This window comes from Calypte anna, chromosome 6 (assembly GCF_003957555.1).
Source record: "Calypte anna isolate BGI_N300 chromosome 6, bCalAnn1_v1.p, whole genome shotgun sequence".
Classification (NCBI taxonomy): domain Eukaryota; kingdom Metazoa; phylum Chordata; class Aves; order Apodiformes; family Trochilidae; genus Calypte; species Calypte anna.
Genome location: NC_044252.1, coordinates 22,304,696 through 22,321,832, shown reverse-complemented (window position 1 = coordinate 22,321,832; position 17,137 = coordinate 22,304,696). Strand labels below are relative to the sequence as shown.

The 17,137-nt window shown below is 47.5% G+C and overlaps 2 protein-coding genes across 3 annotated transcripts in view; one reads left to right on the top strand and one right to left on the bottom strand.

Annotated features, from left to right (window-relative positions):
* The window catches only part of SUFU (SUFU negative regulator of hedgehog signaling), a 96,912-nt gene extending 93,614 nt beyond the window's left edge, over positions 1-3,298 (bottom strand). Inside the window, exon 1 of one of the 2 annotated variants that reach the window (XM_030453013.1) lies at positions 2,986-3,298. In XM_030453013.1, the coding sequence (XP_030308873.1) occupies positions 2,986-3,167 (182 nt within the window). In that variant the 5' untranslated portion in view covers positions 3,168-3,298. The remainder of the gene's footprint in view (positions 1-2,985) is intronic. The other variant, XM_030453012.1, reaches the window with a different exon arrangement.
* A 1,825-nt stretch (positions 3,299-5,123) lies between these two features.
* The window catches only part of ACTR1A (actin related protein 1A), a 13,883-nt gene continuing 1,869 nt past the window's right edge, over positions 5,124-17,137 (top strand). The window contains exons 1-10 of the mRNA XM_030453689.1: positions 5,124-5,262; positions 10,624-10,688; positions 11,544-11,619; positions 12,286-12,411; positions 13,180-13,304; positions 13,623-13,839; positions 14,829-14,921; positions 15,656-15,830; positions 16,644-16,705; positions 17,090-17,130. Of these exons, the coding sequence (XP_030309549.1) occupies positions 5,215-5,262; positions 10,624-10,688; positions 11,544-11,619; positions 12,286-12,411; positions 13,180-13,304; positions 13,623-13,839; positions 14,829-14,921; positions 15,656-15,830; positions 16,644-16,705; positions 17,090-17,130 (1,028 nt within the window). The 5' untranslated portion in view covers positions 5,124-5,214. The remainder of the gene's footprint in view (positions 5,263-10,623; positions 10,689-11,543; positions 11,620-12,285; positions 12,412-13,179; positions 13,305-13,622; positions 13,840-14,828; positions 14,922-15,655; positions 15,831-16,643; positions 16,706-17,089; positions 17,131-17,137) is intronic.

Here is a 17,137-nt window from a genome sequence, read left to right as displayed (position 1 = left end):
TACATATCAGTACACAGGTTCACACAAAGAGCTGGAAGCGTTGGAGGATGTTATTAGGAAGAGCCCAACTTCAAAGCCAGAGGTACAGTACAAATTTGTTACATTCTCTATTCATGGAGCTCATTCAGAAGCAAGAAGGGCTGCCTCGGGGGAAACCTGGTATTTGCATCTTCAACAAGAGTCTTTTTTTGACTGATTTAACAAGTGCTCTGAAGTTTCTGTGGAAGGAGAAACAAAAAGTGGGCAGAGAAGAAGCAGCCCCACAATGGGAAAAAAAATGAGGAAATTCCCAATCCATTCACTCTGAAAAGTCTTTAGTGGATCGTCCATATTCACCTCCCAGCAACTGACAACAGGACTGCTTTTCATAGATACTTTTTGACAGCCTTGCAGAAGCAGTCCCTGATCCCCAAGCAGCTGCAGACCACAGGTCAGTGCACTGTTTTTTGAGTACATGGCCTAAATTCAAGACAGGTGATGAAAAACCAACAGTTCAGCTAAAATTCCACCTATTTCAAAACCTATCACAAAGAAAAGTACAAATTTGTTTCTCCACCAGCAATTCTATGCATCAATATAAATCACTTAGCAATATTCACATTTTAAAATTTAGAGTGGATCCTGGATATCAACAGAAACTCCTTCTCATTGGATAGCTTCTATAAATATAGCCAAGAGTTCTTCCAAGAAGTTCTGATTGCAATCATGAACTCTCTCTGAAGATATGCAAATAGCATTTAAGAAAAGGCTACTTCCATGAGATAACCAGTGTGGCTAAGCCCCCTCATTTAACAGGTATGTGGCTCTGCAGATTCTCCCACATTAAAAAGTAGAGATCTGCTCTGCAGTGCAAGACCAAGAATATAACTTCAGCTCACTGAAAAAAAAAAAATAAAAAATTTGCTGTTCAGGACTGAGAAACTGATACGTATAATTAAAGATGATTAGTGTTACAATATTTCTCCTAAGGCAGGGAACTTTGCTAAGCAATTTGCTCTCCTAATGTAAACTAACAGTTGACAGCCCAGGCAGAGCAGTATGGACTACTGGGAAAATGAGTGGCAGCAGAAGTCATTTTGCCAGCCTTCAACACAACCTACCTCTAAGTGTTGCTAACATGTACCAAAAGGAGAGCAGGTACCTGTAGTGTATATACAGGCTCAACCCCACACGAAAATTTCCTGCATAGGACAGCAGTAAGAAGTCAACCTTCTCCCTCTTCCTCTCTCTAACCTTTCACTCACATAGAAATCAGTTCCTACCAGTGAAGCTCTCAGCTCTTGGCTGAGCTGACAATCAGAAGAACCATCAAGTAGAAAATGCCAGGATAAACAGGGCTTCATATCACCTCTTGCTTGAAACAGCCATCACTGCCAATAGCAGTTTTTATAGTCTTTGAGCTTCAATTGCAGTGAAGCCCTAATCAGCTCCTTAAACTGCAAACAATGAAGCAAGGTTTCTTCCCAAATAAGGACCTCTGCCACTCTTCATTATAGACCTAAATCCCCCTTCATCCCACAAAAATCTGCCACTTCAGTCAGTATTGTTTTAAGCTGTTGAAGGAAAAGTGCTGACACCTAAATCAAGGTGACTGGAAAATCATCCAACATGAATATCTAAGATTACAGATAGGTGTAAACACAGACCAGCACAGAAGTACTGCAGTAGAAATTATTTGTATTTTGAGGTCTCAGATTTGCAGCATCTTATCTCAGCCCACACTGTGTCAGTTTAAGAACACAAAAAAAACCAACCCTAAAGAATAAGGGCTAGAAGACTTACTAGCCCTTACTAGCTACTTGCTAGAACCACACAAAAAAACGTTTCTTTGACAGCAGCAGTAGGTTCACTGTCAGACCAGAACACCTGGAGGATGTTACTCTGCTGTTGCTCAGAACTCAATCAGATAGAGACGTACAGCTTCAAATGAACTGTAAATAAGTTGAGCATTTACTAAATGCTGAAGTAGGGACTGGTTAATGTCAGGTCCATCAAATTCTTGGAGGTGACCTGATTTTGCTCCTTAGTCCCAGAAGAGGGGACTGAGCAGCAAAGTGATAGTAAAAAGCAAAATGAACCCCTCTTCACGCAGGGCTAGACACCAGACATTTCTCTCAATAGCTAAACATTCAATACTTCCTTCATGCTACTCTCCTATATAAACAACTGCTGCTATTGGTGTCAGACTCTGTGTCAGCAAAGACAGTAAGAAGCAGATATGCAGTCTGTGATAACACATGGTTATACAGGGACAAGAGGCTGCTGCCTCTGTCCTGGGGGTTTTAAGGGCACATGCACAACATGCATTTAGCGTGGAGGCTGGAACACAGGCTCACTCTGGTCAGTACTGGACATACTCGAACCCCAAGCCCCAGGCTAGAAGGCAGAGATGGTGCCTCCTGTGCAGGAAGGCAAACTCCAGCTTCCCACCCTCTGTAAGAACCCCTCCCCTGAGTACCACACACTCCCCTTTCCCATGACCTGCTTCAACCAAGGCCCTCATCAGCCACCCCTCACTAAGAGAGGCTCCAGAAGCCCCAATACATCCTCCTGTCTTCACTGCCTCCTTCCGCAGGAACCTCCCCAAATATACCTCCCAGACACCCAACTGCACCTCCAGTATCTCCTCTCCGAGAACCATTGCACACCCCCAAACCTCTATCATCTCACTCCAAACTATGCATGCAATCCTCAGCCCTGAAGTCTCACCCCCTCTACCCAAAGCAGTGTCCCCAGCCCCACTGCTATTCCCAGGCCTCCCCACTACTCATCATCCCTTGTTCCACTTCTCCCCTCCTTTGCGGACTTTCTCCAACCCTACACAAGCCCCGTAACAGTCCCACTGCTCCCCCCTCCAGCCCCACACAAGGCCCCCAGCCCCACCGCTCACCCCCAAGCCCACACAAGGCCCACAGCCCCACTGCTCCTCCCCCCTCCCCCCCCCCAGACCCCGGCCCCTCCAGGCCGCAGCCTCGGCAGCCTCACCAATACTTGAGGATGGCGGTGACCTGGAGCGGGTTGGGCTGATCGGGGTAGAGGCGGCGGCACTCGCCGTAGATACCGTGCAGTCCCGGCGGGAAGAGCGACGGGAAAGAGCCGGAGCCGGACCCCGAGCCTGAACCCGGTCCGCCCGCGGGGGGACCCCCGCCAGGCCGAACGCCCTCCATGTCCCGGCGGCGGGGATGGCGCGGCTGAGGTGCCTGCTCCCGGCCCGGCTCGGTCCCCTCGACGCAGCCCCGCTCCACTCCCGGCCCGACGCGCGCCCGACCCGGCCCGGCCCAAGCGGCGCTGCGCGGCGCTGCGGGAGGAGGGGGCGGATCCTGCTGCCCGGGTGACGGTGAATGACACGGCGGCTCCGCCAATGAGCGACCGCACAGCGCGGAGGGCGGCCCCGCCGCTTCCCTCCCCCCGAGCCGGCACGCCGCGAGCGCCCCCTCTAGCGGCGGCGGGAAGTCAGCGCGCACAGCGGGGCCGGGGAGGGGGGGGCCGTCAGTCGCTGAGGGAGCGCGGCCCCGGCATAGCGGGCGTACCGGGTCTGCCGGTGGAGCCTGAGGGAGGGCCTGGAGGGAGCAGCGAGTCACTTGCACCGCAGTGGGCCTGAGGGAAGAGGAGGGGTCCCCGTGTGGCAGCCTGAAGGGGGTGAGGGGCCTGGGCAGCGGCAGGAAGGCCCGGTGGTGCTTTCCCGCAGGGCGGGTGCTGCCCTGAAGCAGCTCCCCCTGACAGAGCCATCCCCCGGCAGCCGCACTCGGGCCGGTGTCGGTCTGGTCTGAGGGTGTGAGGCTATAAATCGCAGCGGTTCAGGGGCTGCTTCATCTGCTCACACAGCAGGGCCCAGGACAGGGAGCTGGGGGTGAGGCTCAGCGTTCGTAACTCGTGCTGTGGGACAGCTAACAGCCTTACTGCTGCTCTTACACATTTTGTTATTGCTGGTTTTGAACTTTCTCTGATCCTCACAGCACCTTTATTCTCCCGTACACCTATAAGTATTTTTAGGTACCTCAGAGACAGCTGTAAAGCAATGCGGACAAGTGAATTTCATAGTGAGGTGTACTGGAGATGTGGCTCATTCCCAAACTGCAGCTAGATCTGTAGTCCTGCAAAGCTTTGTGTGTACACATAAACCAGCACGTTCTGTAGTCTCACACACCTTTGCTAGAGCAGTGTCCTGCTTTTCAATCAGCACAAACAAAAAACAAATTAGCTATGGAATGCTGAGACGAGTGTTCCTGCTTGTTGCATTTCTTATTTAAATAGCTGAGCGCTTATTCTAAAATCAATATTCACAACGTACCTTCTAGGGGATCACAGTCACAGGCAAACAGACAAAATAATGATGATCTGTGGAGAAAGGAGGGGAGCAGTTGGTGTTCTCATGAATCACTGCTTCCTACACTGAACTGTGTTTCACTTGTCCCATCACTGTGATACCACTTTTTGTGACACCCACCCAACAAGTTGGTCACAGTCATCTGAGAAAGCACCTAAAACAGTCATGCATGAAACACTGTGCTATCTTAATATACACACATAATGAGCCTTCTGGTGTTTACTGAGGTGGTACAATACTGGTCTTTAATTAATTTAACCCCCTCCATCCTGTTGTACAAAAAAATCTCTTTTACATTAGGTGAAGGATGAAAGTCATTGAAGATAAGTATCTGAGATGAGAAACTACAAAAAAAAAGTATCAGTGGCTGCATGAAAGTTACGGGACAAATCAGGCGAGTCCTGAACCGGCCTTCCCACTGGCAATTACGATCATTTGAACTAATTCCAGGATGCAGTGTTGCTGTTCAGAGTCTCAAGGAAACATTATTTTACTCTTGTTGTTAGTCACCAGTTGTTCAAAAATGCTTCGAGAACACGCAGCAACTGAAAAACAACAAAGAACACGTTGTTCAGTAGGGGGATGTTTGCCTTTGCAACTCAGCACCCAACGCACCGCTCCGGTTTCACGCCGAAAGGGCACTTTTCAGGCCGTGTGTATTTCCGCAGCGTTTCCCTTGTTTCCGCACTACACCTCCCGGCATGCCCCGCTCCCGGCGCGCATTACTGGCGCGCATTACCGCCGCGCGGCGCCCGGACTACACTTCCCGGCAGGCACCGCCGCCGCAGGAATACATCGCCCAGGCGGCTCCGCGCCGCCCCTCCGCGCATGCGCCGTCGAGGGCTGGGGTGTTGCTCCCTGACGGGTGGCTGCGGCGGGTCCTCGCCATGGAGTCCTACGACGTGATAGCGAACCAGCCTGTCGTGATAGACAACGTGAGTGCAGGCGGCCGCGCGTCCAGGGAGCTGGGAGGGCGGGAAGGGCCCGCGGACCGCAATCCCTTTGTCATCGGGGACGGCCCCGCCACACCCGCCCACACCCCCCCCCCCTTCCCCCGCGCCGGCCTGGCCGCCGCCTCAGGCCCTCGTACAGCGCCGTACGCTGCGTCCTCGCAGGCCGCCGCCGGGGCGGGGCCGCCGCGGTTGGGCTCAGCGCGATTGGCTGAGGTGGCTGCCTGTCATCCGGCGGAGACCCCCGCTGCCCCTCGCTGCTGGGGAGCGGCCCCCGCCGCCGCCGAGGTGGCTGCTGGCTGGGAGAGGCGGGGCGACCCCATTGGCTGGGGCAGCTGTCAGTCAGCGGGAGCAGCCCGCCGCTACCTGCCGGTACACCTTGCCCCGCCCCCCCGCAGAGACTCCGTGCTCATTGGCTGCCAGAGCTGTCTGTCAGGGGGGCTCTGCCGCCCCGCCCTGTCTCTCTTTGTGCCTGGGGGACAATGGGGGCGGTGGGGCTGACTTGGCCGGGCTCCTGGCATGCCCTGGGCTGCTCGCTCCTCGCTGTCAGACCATGGCCGAGGTGGTGCTGGGGGTGGTCGTGGTGCGGGGGGTGGTCTGCAGCGATCTGCCTGCTGTGGGCCTGCTCCCTGACAGTACCAGGGAAAGGGGGGTGGCCATCCCCAGTGCCAGCCACCTCCTATCCCAGCACATCCAGCAAGGGAGTGCTGGCACCAGAGGTGCCCATCCCTATATCGAAGCCTGCAGGAAGCATTGCTCCTGAAGGAACAGTTCCCAGTATGGGTTGCATCAGCTTTAATTTGACAGTGGGATGTGGTGTCACAGATGGTTGCTTCTAGCAGATAATGTTTCTCATTAGCTCAAAGCAGACGTTCAACCCGAGTGGTTAATAGCTCAGTTTCAGATGAATGAAGGTGCTTGCATGCCTTGGTGTGATACTTCTGGATCCAGTTCTGAATAGCCCCACTTCTGGATCCAGTTCTGAATAGCCCCATCCATGCTGGCCTCCCAAGAGAAGGGACCAGGAAAGGATGGGAGGGCGTATCTCAGAAGGATCCTCCTTCAGTGTGGTGTCACAAATTCATGCTCCTCCCTTCTGAGCGCTGCTGACAGTGATTCAGATTTTGTCAGTGTTTTGCTCCATTCTTCCTCCATAATCTTAATTTCTGCTGTATCTTTTTTTACATATGGCACATGGACTTGGTAGCCTAGCACTTCTCAACCTATTGCTTTTTTCCTCCGTTAAGTTGGATGCTTGTAGGTCTTCTCAGATCAAGCTAATCATTCTTCTGACCCTTTCTTTGTTATGGATCCTGTTTTTCTCTCTACAGCTTGAGCTCTCTGATACAGACTTGGTTTTGTTTCTTCCCCTGGGATCTCAAAAGAGAGATTTGCGTTAGACAGTGAAGGAAAATATCTAACAGAAAAGAAGATTAAGTAGTAGAATTGACATGTCATCTTTATTGAACACATTAAGGAATAGGTTAGGGTGATTGTTTTCAGAAATGACTGGTAAAGCACTGACCCTCTGTGGTGTCAAGCGATGAGCTAACCATTAAGGCTATTTCCAGATACCCTGGTACTGTGACGATGACTTTGTTATGCTATAGTCTTGGAACAGCAGCCTATATCTAATTTCAACATGTCCTTTTGTTGTTTATAGCAGGGATTGCTGCCCCTGCTTCAGGCCTGAAGAAGGGCTCCTGTTTTGACTCAGTTTCTTTTCTCGTGTTATCAGCTGATGTTATAAAAGCTAACTCTTCTTGCCTCTCTGATAAATGAGTTCTCTTCAAGAAGCAGAATGAAGCAGGCATTTGCCTTTAACACTGGCAGGCAGAAGCCTTGTGGTGACACTGCATTTTCAGTACTCTTCTGAGTTGAAGGGAGGGAAGCAGAGCTGCACGGAGCAGGTACCGCTGTTCTGCTGCCTCATCACTGCTTTTTCTCAGAGAGCCATCGTGGGCAACTTTTCAGGGCTGAATGTTAACCCCTCTCATGTATGGGAGTGGGAAACAAGATACTGAGCTGGTGAACAAGCCAGACCCTCTCGGCCCAGCCCTGCTCTAGTATCTCAAAGTGTTCCAAAAGGACATTAAGATGTAGCTAAAAACTAAACAAGGAGGTTTTCTGTCTTATTAAACAGTACACTTAGCTTCATGTTTTCAGCAGGGAGAGCTTTGTAATACTCAGAGGTTGGAGCTGTACCTCAGCACAACCTTAATATTCCTTGTTGTCCAATAACTAAATTTTTAAAGAATTGTTTTCCCATCTTGCATTCTTATGTTCCCTCTGAAACAAATGATCTGGGATGTAACGATCTGATTAATGTAATGCACGTGTAAACAGACAGCATCATGGTTCAACTGTGGCCTAAGCAAGAGCAGATTCCTTGACCACTGTGGAATTGTCTCTGTTTATGTAAAAGAGGATAAAAATTGGCTTTGTAGTCTTAAGTAGTCGCATTTTAAACAGCTGAGCTGTTGGTAAGGTCTGTTGTGTCTTTGGTTTGTTCTTGATCTTATAAAATGTGTGTCTAATAAAACAGTTTTACAAAAATACGAAATGTGCATTCTCCATAAAAAAGTGCTACAACGCAGATTGGCACTCTTTGTGTTTCCATTTAAATTGCAGTTCTAAATGCATCAAGATGAATGAATCAATAACTGACTAGCTACAGAGCTATCACAAGAGGTATGTTCAGTTACTTCAGGGTACTCCTGAGAATTTTCCATTTCTTTATTTTCCTTGATTTATTCTTTTGCTCAGATTGAAAAAAAAGTACCCAAACAAAATAGGAGGAAAGCCCAGCCAGGATAATTACTGGTTGAAGGATGTTAATTTTGAAATTCTTTTAAGTTTTAATAATTCACAGGTTGTAGCACAAGGGAAGGTGTTTTCTTCTTTTTTTCGCCCTTTTTTTCTTATTTGAAACAAAGATGAAAAAAAACAGGTCTTTGAACCATATGCATTGGCCAAGGTTGTTTCAAAATCTAAAGCTTTTCCTCGCAGAATAAGAGTCTCAGACTGGTCACTAATCAATAGATATTCTCAGTGCACACATCTTCAAAGAAGCAAAATGTTTTCATGAAAAATTGAGTAGGTTAGAAGGTGCTGTTAGGTTTTTAATAGTGCAGAGATAGCAAACAGCTGTGCTCGGTTCATGTCCATGCTCTTGGAAGCTCAGCTGTGTTGAAGTCCCTTCCTACCAGTGCATTCAAAACTGTCATCAGCCTTCAACTCCAGCCATGAATTCTGAACTACTGAGACATTTGGTTAACTTTGAACTTCAGTATGTAAATCTTAAAATGCAGAACTGCTAGGAATCTCACCAGGATATGCTGGGTAATTTTTGGCCTGACATAAGGAAGTTTACAATCTCTGTGTTAACATAGGAGCATCGTTGTTCTCCTGAAACCACTTCCCAGCAGCAGACTGTGCTGGCAGAGGGATCAGTCATTATCTTGAATGAAACATTAAATAAGCAGAATATTCTGATGTGGTTATGTTACTATGTTTGATTCAACTTCTTTGCTACAAGGCTTGACAAAGGATGGTATTATTTCCCAGGCATGGAGCTGTTTATAAGAAATGATAAGGAAAATCAAGTTAGTGTTTTTGTTTTATTCCTTGATTTGCTTTGAAGTGAATAACCAGAAAAGAGTCTGTCTAAAGGGAAGTCTCTTTTAATGCTTCACAGGCCGCTTTGTCACACTGGTACCTGCTACTGCAGGCTTTGGGATGCATCTTTCCCAGAGGGAGCAGTCCTGCCCAGGTGCCAGCTTGTGCCTGGTCCTTGAGGCCCTGCCTGGCTGCAGGTATTTGCCAGGAGACAAGGATTTGAGTGATATCTTTTCTAACTAGCTAGATCTGGTTTGTAGAGTGCTGCTGGTAGAGTGCTCTTACAGGTGAATCCTGGAAAATCTGACTGGTGGTTTTGAGGCAAGAGTGTCCAGGCCCTGGTGGCATTCATACATCTCTGCTGAAACTGCTGATGTAAGTAGCTTGGGAATAAGGCACTGGACTGTGAACTGGAGAGGCTGGGGCAGCCCTGCATTCCTTTTTGCTGAGCCTGCTCCGGGTGGTCACCAGTGAGTGGCACTGGAATGGCGAGATCAGAAACTGCCACAGCTTGTCTGGCAGAGCACTGAGCAACTCATCTAATCTCAACCTCAAAGAGAAAGCTGACCAACACACAGGGCTGGTGGGAAGGGAAAAGGAGTGGAAGAGCTGCGTTGCTACTAATTTTTAAGTGCTCTGATATTAGTCCAGGATTAAGTAAGTAAAACAGCTTATCTGAGTTGATCCTATGAAAATCTGCTCCTTAGCAAAATTTGGGTGTTACTGTAAGCTGCTCATTGTTTCAAGATGCTATTCCCTTGGGCACTAAGAGGAAATGGAGGAAGGGAAGGAGTCTGCACAGATCCAAGTTGATGGTGGAGTTCCCAGGATGATACCAATGCAGACAGGAGCTGCAGGGCCAGGTGCCCAGCACTGACTGTACCAGGGTATCCCTGTGGTTGGTTTAACACTACTCTGTGTTTGCTGCTGGTGCTGCTTTGAATGTTGCAGGAGGCTTTTTGCATTTACACCTTTTGATTGCCAAAACAAGTCTCTCCTTCCTTGTGCCTTTTAAGTAAGCCCTATCCTGTCAGCTGTTCTTCCTGCCTCCAGCCCTTCCACTTGCAACCTGGCACCTTTGTTCTTTCCAAACCTCAATCTGGGTTCATTTCTAGTCTCTTTTTTGACCAGCTTTTGGTGACCTGCCTCCTTAGAGTTAGCTAGTTTATCCACCACCTGGTATTATTTTCCCTGGTTTCCCCTCCAGCCTGTTTGCTGTGCTTCCCTACTTTCTCTGAATTTATCCTCCCTTACTCCATAATTTCCAAATCTACTTTTGAAAGGCATACAGCCTTCATCCTCTACCTTTTTATCAGTGGCCTCTGAAGCTGGCAGGGTTCAGTCTGTGTTGCTGGGCTTTCTGGAGTGCTCTTTTCCACCCAGAGAGTATTTCAGACCGATAGTCTGTACGATAGAAAAATTGCAGAGCTGGGATTTACCCTTCTGCACCCCTGCATTGGGTAGAAAAGTACTTGTTTGTGCCAGGTGTTTGTGCTGGGTTTTTGCACGGGGTGTTTTTGCCGGGTGTGGTGTGTGGCCAGGGAGGTGCCAGTTACTCCCCTCTAGTGGCCAAACTGGCCTGCTGGCACCTTCCCATCTCCAGCCCTGCCTGGAGAATCACTTTCTGGGGAGGATCTGGCACTGCTGATGTACTTTGCTACTCCTTTAAAATTTGCCAAGATGACTGAACGAATGATAAGCTCATGAATTTGTTTGTTCCTCCCACAGGGTTCGGGTGTGATTAAAGCAGGTTTTGCAGGCGATCAAATACCGAAATACTGCTTTCCAAACTAGTAAGTATTTTGCTGGTCTTGTTAAGTTCTTAGTGCTGTATACCAATCCTTTTATATGTAGAGGGGAGGAAGGCTCTAATTTTGTAATGGTGGAAAAGAATTATTCTTTTTATGCCTGTTCCACAGGAGCAGGGGATCTCTGCTATTAAGCACTTGGAGATTTTCTGGGGCAGTAACCTTAAAGATCACTTATCACGTTGTCGGGTTCAACACAACGAAAGTTGTAGCATCCTTTAATCTTGGTATATTAGCAAAAGAACTGGGAAGAAGAGAATGTTTGGAACAGCGGTGTTGAAGATCTCTATATTTTTTTTTGGTATGTGGTCTGATGTCTTGATTCCTGACACACTTCCAAGGAAGTTTTCTGAGAGTTTTAATGGAACAAGGACTGCTAGATTGGGAACTCTGACAATAAAAGCCAGTGACTGTTCAATAGGGTGTATTCTGAGCAATGTGTTCTGTTTGGTAGAGGTGGGATATGGGCTATAAATGTCTAATCTGAGAAGCCTACCTGAGGTCAGGCCACACCATGTAGATCTGTCAGCTCAGACCATTGCTCAGTCTAGCCATGCTCACCCCAGGCACTGTTGGAACAAATGAGCCCTGAATCATCAGGGAAAGTGGGGCCAGACTCAGCTGGTTTGTATCCTGCCAATTCAGAACTGTCTACAGTCTGTTCCCTTCACCGCTGATTCTGAGATTATCTCAGAGCAAACCTGGGTCTGGTAGTGCCTCCAGACTCTCCCATTGCTTTAGAAATTACTGGTAAGGGCAGAGCGGAACACAAAGTAGTTAATCCTTTGGTTCATCTGAGCTCTCTTTCTCCAAGCATTCACACTCTCACCTCTGTTCTAGTGTGGGGAGACCAAAGCACATTCGTGTTATGGCTGGTGCTTTAGAAGGGGACATTTTCATTGGTCCAAAGGCAGAGGTAAGGAAACCTGTATGCTTATTTCTTTGTGTGCTGCTCTAAGGAGGGGCTGTAGCACTTGTGTTTAAAAGGGCTGTGGATCCTTGGTTAAATTAAATTCCTGTGACAGCCTTCTGACCACAGACCTGTTTCCCAAGTCCTTCTGTATTTCTCCTTTTCTAGCCTAGTTCCGTGTCTGTATGGTTACATCCCCATCTTTTTGACTGGGAACTTTAGAAATGGACCACGTGGCTGCCTTTTATCTCCCTGGTGTGGGCAAGAAGCTTGCTTTCCATGGTCCTGCTTTTGTCATCATGTAGTCATGTGGTCACACATCTCCAGTGAGCCCTCTGAATTTATGTTCCAATACTACCCACACATGTTTTGTCATGACTGAGCTTGTAGAACAAAGATACCATTTGCTATGTGTCTGTATGTTGGCTTGAAAACTGTGAGGCTGCAACATGCTCTTCAAACACCAGACTCTCCTGCTTGGTGTAAAAGGCTGTGTTTAATCCTGTGGGGTATGTTCTTAATGTTCAGTTTTAACCCTATACGCTAGAGATAAGTTGTCATTTAGTAGAATAAAAAAAATAAGTGAGCCTGACATTAAGTCATAATCCTAGTGCTCAGAAATGTGATTGTTGAGTCTCTGACATGTATGTCTGGTTGTTTGTGTTTGCTCAGGAGCACAGAGGCCTCCTCTCAATCCGATACCCAATGGAGCATGGCATAGTGAGAGACTGGAACGACATGGAGCGCATTTGGCAGTACGTGTATTCAAAAGACCAGCTTCAGACATTCTCAGAGGAGGTGAGATACCTCGTTTTTTAACCATGCAGGCATAATCCAGTGTCTGTATGACACCAGCAGACATTGAACTCCAGTAAAGACTTGGGACTTTTCCGTTGTTGCTCTTTCTAAATGTGTCTGTGGCTAAATAAGGCTCTTTGACCTCTTGGGAGATACTGTAGAAGAAGTGTCCAAGTGTAGTTCCTCCCTAGATGCAATGTTCTGCCCTGATTGAAAATCTGACTTTCTGCATTTGTGATTCACTTTCTTGCTAATGATTCTGCTCTAGGCCAGGTGCTTCTTAATTTTCCTATTCTGCCTGCTTATCAGGCGTATCTGCTCAGCAATGACATAATTTGAAAGTGATTAAGGAGAAAACCACAATCTTCTGGTCTGGAAGGAAATGATGAAAAAATTGTTAAATGACTGAGAGGAATAGGTTGTCTAAGTGGAGAAGGAATATTTCTGCCAGCTCATGCTAAGACCATATGCCTTCACACTTCCTTAGGGTCTGGCTGACATTTGGCACTGAGTCCATCTTGTTCCTCCCTCACAGGGCAGGGTTACTCACAGAGTAGCTTCCTTGACACTTTGTAACAAGACCAGAACCCTACTGGGCTTCCAGCTTTATTTATTCACAGCCTAATACAGCTCAATAGCTGAAGTTGTTTCCTTCTACCTGTCCTCTAGCACCAGTGGTGCCTAAAGTGAATAAACAAGCAGAAATTTTCAGGAACATGCGTTTAGCTGCCTTCTGGTTGTTGCAGCACAACTCCTTTTCTTTACCAGCATCCTGTGCTGCTAACGGAAGCACCCCTGAACCCACGCAAGAACAGAGAACGTGCTGCTGAGGTGTTTTTTGAGACCTTCAATGTTCCAGCTCTGTTTGTCTCCATGCAAGCTGTGCTTAGCCTGTAAGTGTCTTTCATCTTTGATTTGTGCTTGTGAAATGTTTTAATGGAATCCATTTTTTCACATACCAAAAAAATCCTGTGGAAGACTGCACTGATGTCTGACTTATCCCTTTTCAAGCAAGAACTGAAACTCAATTTTAATCTCTGTAATAGTGGTTACAGGAATTTGCTGAACTATGATGAGAACTAGGGTTTGGGAGGTTTTTAAGTCCCTGTTCCTGTGAAATCTGTGCTCCCTGAGTGGAGCCGGGGTGAGCTGCATGCTTGGAGGTAACATTGAATTGCTTTTTCTGACCTGACTATTTGCCTCTCTGGCAGCTACGCCACTGGGAGGACTACAGGGGTGGTGCTGGACTCCGGGGATGGTGTCACCCACGCAGTTCCCATCTATGAAGGCTTTGCCATGCCCCACTCCATCATGAGGATTGACATTGCTGGCCGTGATGTCTCACGCTTCCTGCGTCTCTATCTGCGGAAGGAAGGCTATGACTTCCATACAACCTCTGAGTTTGAGATTGTCAAGACCATCAAGGAGGTGATGTACTGTCTGTTTCTGTGTTTATCCAAAGGGGATCTCTGCCCAAGGGGAGTTGTGAAGTCTCATGGGAAGTGCCATCCTACTCGTCTCTGTGCCTGATTCCTTTGTCTACCTGAAGGACACTAGGGCCATTAAGATGATTAAAAGACTGGAGCATCTCTCCTGTAAAGAAAGTTTGAGAGAGCTGGGACTGTTGAGCTGTGAGAAAGTTGGTGTAGATCTCAGCAATGTAAATAAATATCTGAAGGGTGGGTGCAAAGTAAACAGAGCCAGGCTCATTTCAGTGATGTTCAGTGGCAGGACAAGACACACAAAATGAAGCACTAGAGGTTCTGTCTGAACATAAACTTTTTTACTGTGAGGGTGACCAGGGCTGGGGAAAGTTAATGACCTGTTTTTGTGCCTGTCACCTATTAGCAAAATAGCATAATGGGCATAGCTTGCTTGTTATGGTGTGGGTATGCTGAGGGAGCAGTGCTCCTACACCTTTTGCTTTACTTCAGGGTTAATTTTAGTTGCAGATTGCTGGGATATACATGCCTGGAACTTGCAGTAAAATTTCTGCCATTTGTGACTTGATTTGCAAACCTGAGGGGTTGGGTGTGGCTTCCAGTGTTTTGCAGCTTTTTTGCCTCAAGAAAAGTTTGTATATGGAGCCTGAATGCTCTGTGGCAAGGACAAAGCTGAGATCCTGGGTATTGGAGTTTCTCAGTCCCAAAAACTGCTTGTGTTCTGATGGAGTCTGTGTTGACTCCAGGTATTTTTTTTTAAGAAAGAAATTTAGGGGCATTGAGAAGTCTGTAAGAAAAATTGCCCTAAAAGGGGAACATTTACTTATGCCTACTATTGTTCTCCAGCACAAGAAACTGTTGAAATTTGTCTCCTCAAAAGGACATACAGATTTTGATTGTGAGAAGAGTATTTTATCAGGGACATCTGGTTTTACCCTTCTTATCTCCCTCTCCCCAACTCTCTTTCCTCTCCAGCGTGCGTGCTACCTGCCAATAAACCCCCAGAAGGATGAGACTCTGGAGACTGAAAAGGCTCAGTACTACCTGCCAGATGGAAGCACTATTGAGGTTTGTGAGGACCCCTCTCAGAGAACTCCAAATGTGAAGTGCAGGGTTTCCAGAACAGCCTTCTGCCTAGTGGTGGGACATCTAATGCTGTGAGTTAGGTGGGAGGGGATAATTCTAAAAGATCTGAACTCATCCCAGGGTGCTGGCTTGACAGTATGGTTTTTAAGGGAAGAAAACATTATTACAAACCTCACAACTTCTACTGGAAGTCTTGGATAAGAATGCAGTGTGACTATGGGGTCACTGAGCTGTTTGAGTGCAGGCTCTGATCTAGCAAATCTTTTTGCAAATCAGGAATGAAGTGTGAGTAGTTATCAGCTCACTGTAAATTCAGCACTGGTTTTGTCTGTGACTTTTGTCCTGCCTAGACATGCAGAAATAATTGCTTTGAAGAGTTAGGAATATTCCTCAAAAGATGGAGCTCTCTATAGAATGACTGAAGGGTATATATGAGGCTGTGTTACCTTACAGCACCAAGGGTGGATCTGCGCCTTTTTCTGGTGTGGCCTGCTGTATGGGGCTGAGCAAGTTTCTTAATCTCTGCAAAATGGAAATAGTGCCTTTTCTAGGAGCAGTAGACCAAACTGACAGTCATTTGGGAGCTAGTGATGCAGCATGAATGTCCCAGAAACTTTGTTACTCTGAAGTTTCACCTATGAAAGTCAAGTCCAAACTGTAGACAGCTAACAGAGACTGCTCTCTCTTCCCCTCTTTGCTAACTTGTCTCTTTGCAGATTGGCCCTGCCCGTTTTCGAGCCCCAGAGCTCCTGTTCCGGCCAGACCTGATAGGGGAGGAATGTGAAGGACTCCATGAGGTGCTTGTGTTTTCCATTCAAAAATCAGACATGGACCTGAGGCGAACGCTGTTCTCCAATATCGTGCTGTCTGGAGGCTCCACGCTTTTCAAAGGTTCCTCATGACATAGATGATCTCGTTTCCTTCTCATGTGAAACTGGGAAGATAACCTAGACCACCTAAATTGTCCTGTGGGTTGGGGGCTGTGGGAACTCTACTCTCTCAGGGTGGGTTACTGTCTAGGTTTCCAAGTCCTAGCCATACCCTTCTGGGTATGCGAGATGCCTTTTGTACATCTCCTCCAAGGCTTGAAGGGCTTCTGTTGTTTTTTTCCTATCATTGCCTGTGTCAAGAATGACTAGGATATTTGAGACTAGGTACCTAAAAGGTATCTCCTAATGTTTTTTTAGGTCTCTGGTGTGTGACAGTGCCCAGTGGTCCTGCTACAGTGTGAATATCAGCCATAGCTGATATTCAGCTGAATATTTTCTACAGTGTAGAAACCTTTCTACCTATCCCCTGAAGGCTCAGCTGGCCCGTTAGTCTGTTATCCACAGGTGGACATTTCCAAATAGGTCCTAGTCTTCCTGTTCAAACTCTGCTCCCCTGTAGAATTGGGCTGGCCACAGGAGGAAAAGGAAAGAGGAGGGAACTGGCCCATCTGTGATCCTAGCTAAAAATCTTGTTTGCTTGTCTTGAGTTTCTGCTGAGGGACAGAGCCCGTTGTGCCAGTGTCTGGGGTTTATCCAAGTGAGAGAAAATCCCCTTCTCTCACTGGCTGTGTACTGCACTTCTCCAAACTGGTGTCTCTGTGAGATCTGGCATGGGATTCTTGGATGGGTCTTCATAGGATATGTCCACTTTGTTAGTAGATGTAACTTGGGATTTGCTAAGGAGCTCAGATCACCCATTTTCTGCCTTGTCCAGGCTTTGGTGACAGGCTGTTGAGCGAAGTGAAGAAACTTGCTCCGAAGGACGTCAAAATACGGGTAGGAGCAATCTCTTTTTGTGTTTATCACTTACTATGTGTGCTGTTCTGTGGCCTTTGCTTCCTTGAAAGAACCCTGCTGAGAGTGCAGCTGCTGTTTGCTTCAAGCCAGAAGTGGCTATCTTGAGACAGCCCAACAGTATTTGCTGTTGTGGTTAAAACCTATCTGGTTTCATCCCTGAAAAGGTGGCTTCTCTGGCAGTGTGACCCCTCTACAGGATCCTGGACCACAGTGGTTGTTTTAGGGGTGCTGTTGGGTTTCTTTCTGATGGGAGAGATCGTACCTGTGTCTGTCACTGGTCAGCCACAGTGCCATGGGGGCAGTGTGACAGGAGGAACAGACTGGAACTTGGGAAGTTACTGACTGATTGTCTCTTTCTCCCAGATATCAGCTCCTCAGGAGAGATTGTATTCCACGTGGATCGGGTATGTA